Source organism: Aphis gossypii, chromosome X (assembly GCF_020184175.1).
Source record: "Aphis gossypii isolate Hap1 chromosome X, ASM2018417v2, whole genome shotgun sequence".
Lineage (NCBI taxonomy): Eukaryota > Metazoa > Arthropoda > Insecta > Hemiptera > Aphididae > Aphis > Aphis gossypii.
In genome coordinates this window covers 57,159,314-57,169,920 of record NC_065533.1, presented here as the reverse complement: position 1 = coordinate 57,169,920, position 10,607 = coordinate 57,159,314, and the positions used below count along the sequence as shown (strand labels likewise).

General features: G+C 32.3%; 1 protein-coding gene across 1 annotated transcript; it reads right to left on the bottom strand.

Moving 5' to 3' along the window:
- Window positions 1-1,335: 1,335 nt before the first annotated feature.
- On the bottom strand, window positions 1,336-9,297 carry LOC114130156 (uncharacterized). Its single transcript, XM_027995063.2, has 2 exons — window positions 8,747-9,297; window positions 1,336-2,705 (listed from the first exon to the last, which is right to left on the bottom strand). Exons 1-2 carry the CDS (start codon window positions 9,183-9,185, stop codon window positions 2,212-2,214), a joined length of 933 nt encoding a protein of 310 aa, XP_027850864.1. The 5' UTR covers window positions 9,186-9,297; the 3' UTR covers window positions 1,336-2,211.
- Window positions 9,298-10,607: the final 1,310 nt, after the last annotated feature.

Here is a 10,607-nt window from a genome sequence, read left to right as displayed (position 1 = left end):
TTATACCATAAGATATTGTTCAATATATAGACAGCCTTTCTCTAATTTTAATTATTCTCGTTATTTTTAACGTGATTATAGTTTATATACTTATTATTATTGATTTATAACACTCTTCTTAATTTTCAAAACTATAACAAGCATTAATCTACGAATATTTTTTATCGTGTTTATAATGAGACAACTAAAATATAAGCTATTAGTAAGAACATGGTAGAGCCAACGTTACGGCTCTCAACCTTTTTATATTCGCGTACCACCTACACAATTTGAACATTTTTACGTACTACTTGACCTTTTTTTTTTTTGTTAATCATGAAAACGTTAATGTTATATACATTGAATTTTATAAAGGGAGATTTTCTTTACTTAACACATATGAGCTTTCCACGCACCATTAGTGGTACTCGTACCACAGGTTGAGAAACGCTGTGGTAGACTTTATGGTTCGAGTAAAAATTTTGAAACTTGTTGGTTATTTATAAATTAATTTCGATGTTAAAGGGCAAGTTGATTTTTTATCTATGTGTTTTCTGTAAATTTTATCTGTATACAATTAAAAAAAAAAAAATAGATGACATTTCTGCCATAAAAAGATTTTAAAAATATTTACTTTCTATCATACCCAATTAATTGTTTTGGATCATTTATACTTTAGAGAGACAATGTTCAATAATTTAGGTAATTGTTATATAAAAACTAAATAACAAAGACTAATTTTTTTTTATACACAATAAATTATATTTTGCGTCAATGTATAACATTATAATAACGTCATACACATAATTGGTTTCAATCCGATTGCAATTTACCACTAAAATAAGATATAATACCTAACAACATCGATAAATTATTGCAATTCTCTATAATATAATCATTTCATAATATTACGTAGGTACGTAGATTGTTGGTATTAAATTTTGTTAAAATACACAAATTTAAATAAATTAAATTTTCACCACGGTAGATAGGTATATACATTGATTATACATAGTTCTTTACATAGTATTATAATATAGTATGTATGTATAATCAATGGTATATATTATCGTATATACCTATATATATTATCTACTATGATTTTCACTTATCCTCTTACACCCAAGTTTAATTTTTTTTTAGTTATTTCTTTATTTCTATACTTCTTTGTGTAAATTAGCAACTCGACACATTAAAAATTGATGTCTATTTTTGCAAACACTTGATTTCTTAATTATTTGCAGCATTCTAAACTGTTAAATAGAATATAATTTATAAAAGGCGCTTATTAAATATACCAATTATGTATCCAATGGTTATAATACTCAGCTAAAATAAATAGTATGAAAACAAAACTGTTCGGATGAAAACGTTTATTTTACAATATAAAAATAATATAATAAATTAAAATAAATAAATAAATAAATAAATAATACAATAAATATAATATAATATGAATGCGTAATATCAGTATTCTGAATAATAATTTTCACATTGATATCATTCTTGTGATGTATAAATTAAATCAATACATAGATTGACATTTAATTATTGTTGTTAAAACCAAAAATATTGAGCAATTTCTTAGGCCAGGTTTTATCCCGTAAATGTCATGCATGTTATATTTAGGTATGCGTCATGCATGATCGCCATACAAACGACAAACTAACTTTTTTTAACATTAAGTTAAGTGCAATATATTAGTTTAAATCAAGTAAACAAACAAAAGTCTTTTACACTAACACTATAAGTTTCAAATTAATTATTAAATATAATCTAACTGACCAGACTAATGAGTTGTCAAACTATATATAATTCTAATTTTATTTTGTTAAGGACAATTATGATCCTAATTAAATAAAAGTATATATAATAAATAAGGAGTGTGCATACAAGTTAATGATAATATTATGGCCTAGTTAGGAATTACTGGAAAATTACTTTCCATAGAATAAGAATGTTTTCTCGTAACGTCTTTTAATTTATATAGTCAGACGATAGAGATTGTTTGTAAGAATGCCGATTCTCTCGATCAGCTCATTCCTCTGAATAATTATCAATCGACGAATGCATATTCAATTATTCATTGTACTACACTCGTCACTCTTTAGTCTTTTCAGATTACAGATAATTTAATAGTTAGAAAAATTAACGATATAGGTATTTAAAAAAAAATTTCCTAAAGTTTTCTAGTTTTGGTTAAGGTGAAAAGAAATTGAAAGGTGAGGCTGATTATTGACTCGGTATTTGAGCTCCAAAGGCCATATCCTGTGCTCCAATTTGGGGCTGTGCTGTCCTTGACACACGTCTGATATAACGGCTGATGCCATCTCCATGTGCTCCAGATCCAGCACCACCAGCTGGTTCCATCACAGAAGGCTCAGTGGCCACAATACTTCTACCCCAGATGCTACCTCCGAAACCGTGATGATCGTCGTACTCTCCGTGCTCTGGTGGCTCATAATGATGTTGGTGGTGAGCATTCTCGTAGTACACAACTTTGTCGTGGTGACCGTGCTTGCCCCATTTGATATCGTACCAGATCTTGAATGTGTTGGATATAGCGTAGATCATTGCAACGATCAAGAACTTGCTCATCAATATCGATTGGATTGTCATAATGATCATCTTGATTTTTTGCTTGAACAAATAGATACCGAACAAAACCTTCAACACGAATTTCTTGATTTCTTTTTGGATCTTCTTCTTCTTATGATGTCCTCTACCTACAAAAACCGAAAGTTTAAATATTAAGAGTGTATTTTTTTATATGGTCTAAAGTTGGATTAAAAAAAAAAATAAATTTAATTAGTTAATATGTTAATTGAATTGCTCTACGCTCGGTACATTTAATATTTACGTGCACCCATTGGTGCATGTAAACACTATGGTATAGCATCGTAGAAAAAGCAAACTGGAATAGTCAGAATACTTAGAAGATGGAAACACGAGAGACAAACAAGACAATCTTGATGGAGGGATAAGGTCGTTGATCGAAAAAAATGGTTGCTTTCGTACGGCGCGGCGGATACGTGACCTAGTTTAATTAATTTATTGTCGGCTGATTTCGATCTATCTTTATTTACAACCGGTTCCTAAGTCGTACACATGTTGATTTAAACCTGGTTGGCCTACATAAAATCAAGTATAATAAAAACATTCGTATAAATAATCACTTGCTTATGGAAATTATACCCTTGACAGTGGCATTAACCTTGCACATCAATTGACTTCTTACCCACGTGTCCAATTAAATGCGTATAAAACCGGACAAGACGTCATCTTCAATGGGGCGAATAGAAATAATAAATACATGAAATAGCTATGAAATAGTAAAATCATACTGCAATTAATTAATTGCTAATATAGGTGAACAAACCAAAGATTATTAGATTTCTATTTTAATATCATTTAAATATTAAAAAAAAGTTCTAAATTTGTTATATTTTAAAACTAATTTGATTTTAACTCTGAAAACGATTGTCATAAGAATTAATAATGGTAAATTATTGACTATCTTCTTTGGTTGGTGATTATGAACAATTAAAATATGTGTAACTCCTATTCGTAAATAAAATTATTAATTATTAAATTTAAAATTTAAATTGTCTAGTGACTTTAAAGATTGTTAATTAAACGAATAATTTGTTATAAATTAAAATACATGACATGTGTATACTGCGTTAAACCTTATATCGTTTTAAACAGTTAGGTAAAATCGGTGAGACTAAGAAAATTTAAAAAATTCATCATCATTTTATTTATGTATAAAATCTAACATATCTATAAAAAAATTTCTAGTCTATCTTTAATAATATATATGTATACGGAATTTCAGTATAATTTCTTTCTTTCGCTGTATTAGCAAACACGTTTTTAAACTCAATCGAACAAAAAAGGTAAAATACACAAAAATGGTATCACTAAAAGACAACGAAACCGACAATTTTTTTTTAGAGTGCATATTTGTGTATAAAACTGGTTTAGTTTAACGATAGTCTTGAGATTAATGAGATTTATAGTCAACGATTTCAACTGGACGCATAATTGATTGCTGGTATGTTGTGGTTAATCCGGTTGACACAATTTAATACGGTATATACGGTATACCTAATCCGACAGAAATTCTTACAAACTTTTACTACTAGAAAGAATATGTAAAGGAGACATTCTATGTTCAATACTTTATTTAAAAAAATGTCTAGTACTTGTTTTTAGACCTGCGTTATTGTTCACGATTTCTCTTGTTGTTTATTTTAATACTAAAATATACTCAACTTTAATACTTATAAGCTTAAAAAATATAATGTCTCTTTAAAAATGTTTACATTGTCTTAGTGTTATTTATTATTTTATTTTTTAAGCTATTCATATATGTGGTGGTTGTATATTACATATCTAAATGCGTTTATTTCTATCTCATAACATTATTTTTTCATCTGATATAAATAGGTAAGACGGTAACATGATGGTTTATAAATTATCAGTAAAAAGTAAAATTTACACGATCGTTTTCAATATTAAATATGTATATGTTGTGTTGATTAATATCAGACTGCAGTTGAAGTGCACGCCTAATAATTATTCATATTTTAAACCGTTCATTAATGTTGCAATGTTAGACTAATAGATTTTCTTTCGTTATCTTCTCATATTATAATAACGCACGCGTGCTATATGAAAGTAGATATGGAAAATGTGCAATGTAAAGTTAAAATCGAAATATGATAATTCACTTTTATATTTTACGCTCTAAATAATGTCGTGTAATTATAAGTGTTAAACGCGTTTGAAAAATAAAATTTCTTTAACACGTCGCGATAGTAATTATAAACGTATAAACGGTTTCATTGAGTAAAAATATTCAACATTATGTATCCTCGCAATTTTTTATACACATCGTGTTAGCAGCTTAAAATAAAAACAAGTAACATTAGGTCAAAACAATATTTTACTACGTATGATAATTTTATATTCATTACCTGCAATTACACGAGATGCGATAATGTTTTATAATACGCGCTGCAGTTATTTCATTTCATTTCAATATTATTTGAATATTATAATAATTATCCCATTACTATCGTCGATGCATTAACTGTTAGTCCACATAACTAATTTTATAGCAATATTAAATCGCTAATAATTCCCGTTAAAGCCATTAACGGTTTTTGAAATGTTCGAGAATGCACAAGTTGCTGTACGATCGGTTGTTTTACAAACGAGTTTTACGCAGATCTATATATTATTATTACTATTATTTAAATATATTATTTTGTTACTGTGTTGTCGGAACGGTAAATTAAAAATACACCCATGAGCCATTATACCAGTATGGACAACTCTTCCGTTATAATTTAATAAAACACTACCCATATATACTTTCTTCTGGGGGTTTTTTTTTTGTTTTTAAGTATCCTCTAATATGTATGTTTAATTAGGAGGTATTCGTTATAGTATGAAAAAATATGCGGGTATCCGGTTTGTATATCGCGGTCGGTAGATCAAAATTATATTAACAGCATTGATAGGATTTTGACATTATTATTACGAATTCACTCGTAGGTATAGTTGTATAATTAAATACAAATAGGCGCGGGAACTCTCCGACACGCACTTCAGTCCACACTAACCTAACCTGATTGACGCGGTGTTTTAAATGTGCAGCCATCAGTCTAAAACCACGGTGAAACATATACATAAATTATCGTAAATTTTTTCGGATCGGAGGAACTGGTTTGACACCTTGGGCTTAAATCGCTCTCCGGACGTTTGCGTGTTATCTGTCCTCATCCGTAACACTTTTATAGAAACTGGTTTAGTTGTGAATTCCAAAAAAATGACCACCCACAAAAAATTAACAAAATATTAAATTACGGACGTTGTCTATGCCATAGTATAATGTGGTCCCGGTGGTCATAAAGTCGATTCGATACTGCATTATGGTACTAAAAAAAATCCAAAACGCATTGGAGTCGACTCAAAGGCTTAAGGCTATTTAATTCGCTCTCGTTGTAAAAAACTATACACGTATAACTACATGAATATATTTAATGGTTATAATTTTGCGTTTGGTTAATCAGCAGGTAACGGCCGTATGTCATATTCAAAATAAATTAACTTTGAACAGTGGTTGAAAAGAAATAACGGTCACGAGCCTTTGATGGAGGGTAAACAAATTCAATTATTACGAACGTTAGGATAGAATCTCTACGAGAAATCGTATAAATACGAGTGGTGTTAATAACTCCGGTGAAAGTCCTATACTGTATCATCTTCACGACGGCGTGGCGCGGTATAATATAATATGTGTAGGTATCCGTGTTCCTGTGGCCTTGTGGACCATTATCACAAGTGTGATTATTAAAACATAAGTTATACGTATTTTCCTTTAGAGTGTACAGAACATGAACGTTTTCACTTTACAGAGATATAAAAATAATACATTTTAATAGAACCCATTGGGCAAATATCGAACAAACAGAAATTGGAAAACTCAATCGTAGATCGGTAATTGTGTTTAGATGAGTTTTGTGAGTGACAAGATACAAGCTAATTTAAAAATATTATCTTACTACGGACGTATTGTTCGATCGACCGTACTCTGATCGATGTCACTCCCACGTGTATCGATATACTCATTTCTACAACTATAATAATATACTCTCGTTGGTACGTACACATGTGTGATATTATGTGAATTTTACAGCTGATACGTAAGATACATATCTACCTAGTGTATTATTTTATTCATTTGTATTATTCGGTTCTAAGTGGTTTATTAAGAAAGATGAATAGAAGAAAACCAATAAAAAATAGGTGATAGTTGATGCGTTAAAAAATGTATATAATAAGTTTTCTTTGCAAAGAAACAATGATTATGGTTAAAATTGTAATTCTCAATTTCTATCTGTACGTATTGTTCAATAATTACTTTTAATAATTTATGTTTGATTGTCGTCTACAGTGCTAATAAAACTTTATCATAATATTTAAATAAATGCGCCAAATGTAATATTAATAACAAGTTTTAAATTATTAACTGTTAAAATAAATTTGTTAATTATGTTCATAAATCATATTTCTAGGCTTTGAAAAGACATTTTGAACATTTGCGTATAAATGTTATGACATAATTATTAAATATTGAATAATTAATTTTTGTTTCAACAGGTACAGGTTATGCAATAAATACAATTTTATTTATAAGTTTGTCATTTATAACTATAGCTATATATATTATATGCATATTTGCATTCACGCGTAACCGAATCACGATTGTCCAATTCACCTAATTGCATTAATTTGATTCAAAGAGTAAATATTTCATGCTACAAAATTACCGCATTTATTTTAGCTACGTGCAAACCACAATTTGTAAATATAATGTATAACAATAAAATACTATTTTATCTGGCGCCAGAGATCGATTGAACAATTGTATTTAACATGTACACACACACACACACACACGATGGCATATAAAAAATAACGTATTTATTATTATCGTTTAGTCAATAGTAACTTTTAATAGTGGCGATAGAATAATGCGATGAAAACATATTGTGTTTATTATTGAAGTCATAAATCATGTTGTAAAAACAAGTTCTTCGGTGTTTATTTGTATATACGTCATTATCGGCGTTACGCGATTGTGTCATCAATGTTTAAAGATGTAAATAATAGTATGTAGATTGTTAAAATAATATGTTATAATACTTATTAAAGTCTTATGTAAATTCTTTTTAGATCGTATAGTTTTTAGTAAATTGTGTTTTAGAAAATTATTACATATAAGGTAATTTTTATAGTCGAAATAAAATAACATTTATTCAATATTTCTTATCGTTAAGTTGAAATTGAGTTTTTAATATACTTATAACTGTGTAAATTACTCCTAACCTAACGGAAAAATATAGTTTTATTTCGACTGAAAATTATTTAAAACAAATATTTTTAAAAACGTTAATAGATTTTTAAATAATGAACGATTCGTGATAAAAGAATTAACCTGTATATGAAGAATGTATTTTATATTAACGTTTATGATAACTAAAAATTTTGCAATAATATTTGTATCAAATTAACCACGAATAGTTTCGAATTGAACACCTACATTGACTGTATGCGTGTATTGGGGTGAATAAATAAGAGAAAAAAGTACCATTAACCGTCGTCCGCGTGACGTCTGATTATAATGTAATATTCATGTCCAGTTTGTGCCTAAAACAATCCTTTTACAAACTGGCCACCAAATTGAACGCGGGTTAGATGATTATTGATAAAGTTAATAAAGTTTAAAGTATAGAAGTAAGGTGTGGTGGTAAACGCCAGTCGGAAAGTCAACTCAAACCGCAGTTCAATATCGTATTATAAAATTGGAGTAAAGTAGATTTTTCAGTATGATCAGTATGTTCTAGGCATATGGAAACGATCGAAACGAATAATCGGCGGCACCTGTTGGACGAATATTACGAAAACCGAAGAACTTTGGACGTCGATCGACAATACGGTGTTATTGGACATAAATAATGTATACGATATCATAAGGGACGGGGTACATTTGAGGACTTAGCTCCCCCCAAAAGCTCCTAAACCCCCACATCAAAAAACAAATAATAATTATAGTATAACTTAACATTGTCGTAACGATAAGACAAACTACGATACCGTGTTAATGCGTGTATGCGTGTTAATAATAATCGACAACAAACGTCGTCGGACAGTTAACATTTAATCTAGTTTATTTTTAGAATAAACAACTCACCTTCGTCGAGGTCTTTCGGCGAGTTGACTGGTGATCCTCCGACGGACGGGGCCGACACAGCGTCTTCTTCGCCACCACCGCCGCCGTCGCCGCCGTGGAAGTAACTGGAAATGCCGTACGTGATGAACTCGCCGATCTGTTGGACCAGATCGCCGACTCCGGCAACGTCCTCGGGGGCGGTTTCCGGGTCGCTGTGGGCCAGACCGACGGCCGTTTCGCGCATCGACACCATGGCGCGGCTCATGCGCGATTCCAGGCACCCGATGGCCGCTTGCGGCTTCTTGTAGCAAGCGATCACTTCGGTCCAGGAGAGGCCGTCATCGGCGGCGTTTTTCTGCTGCTGCTGTTGTTCATTGTTGGAAACGACTTCCGGCTGTTCCGCCGCTAGAGCCGCGGCTACGGTGAACGCCAACACCAACGCTGTTGCGTACTTGACCATCGTGGTGGACGGCGAACTGTGTGAGCGTGTGTGCGAGCGTGCGTGGAACTACGATGCGTTTGCCGACCGCGGTCCCCGACGATGAGCAGTGCAATGAATGGATGTGAATGGATGTCCGGCGACTTTATAGAAGCACCGCCGCCGCCACCGCCACTGCCGCCACTGCCGCTGCCGCCGCCGCCGCCGCCGTCGGGCAACCCGGTCCGGACGTGACCAGTTTCTCGGAAGTAGCTCACGCGGGAGAGAATCGGCGGCGGCGGCGCGCGCGCGTACGACGCGATATTAGATTTAGGTATCAGAAAATGCGCAATAGCCGCACCGCCGCCGCCGCCCGCCCGCGGTAAACCTACCCAACACGTTCCGGGAGGCTTCGTTTTCCGTTTACCGATTTTATATTTCTACTACGAAATTTGTACTCGAGTACAATGCGCGTGTACACGGCCGGTCGGTCTCTCCTCCGCCGACAGCAGTCAAGGACGGGAAAACGTCAATTTTATAACAATAATTTATAATATGTGTTGTACCTGTGTACAATGTACCTATACGACGTCTTATAATGCCGATAAATTATGACAACGGGCAGCAGCCACGGTTATTAGAAATTTAGGGGCGTAGGTACTTGGAAATTTCTTTCGCATCATTTAGCAGCGCGCGTCGAGAGTGAACACACATTATAATATTATAATATAATATCCTTGATGTCCCCTGCAAAATATTTCATATGCCGATCGGCCATAGCATTTACGGCGGAGTATTTAGGCCGAAGCCTCCACCCCCCATCCTCCCCTTATTAAAGGAAAGTCAAAATTTGGAGTCCACATCACTACTTTTGTCGTGCGACGATCGACCGACGATTAAGATTTTTCAGACCACATAATGGAAATCGTCGACGATTGTATTTTTATTTTTTTCAAGTAAAACATTAAATTGCTCTCAGACGACATAATGAGTAGATACTAAAATTTTGCTGAAGACAATTTTTATATCATATCGTATACGCTTATCGCTACATCGATTTTGATCTTAAATCCCCGAGTAGGAAGGACTGTCAAGACTTGCGTACTGTCATTTTTTTTTTATATATATTTAAAGATTTTTAAGGCATTAGATATATTTTATTATTAGAGGCCCTTAAAAAAATCTAAAGTTTAAGAACCCAGTTAACTTGGATTCCTTTTGAACCTCCTTCCGGGGGGCCCTTAATCCGGGTCTGATGGCATTAAAACAGGAAAAAACGAAATAATTTTTTTCAATAAAATAAAGACTTACAAATTTAATCTTTAAGTATACTCTAGCATTATAATTTTATAATTTTATATCTGTGTTTGGGACATCAAGTCCTACGTCATGCCATTACACGTTCTTCCGTTTAAATATATTTTCAATTAGGTACATTGATATTATACTAAGTTATTATTAAGT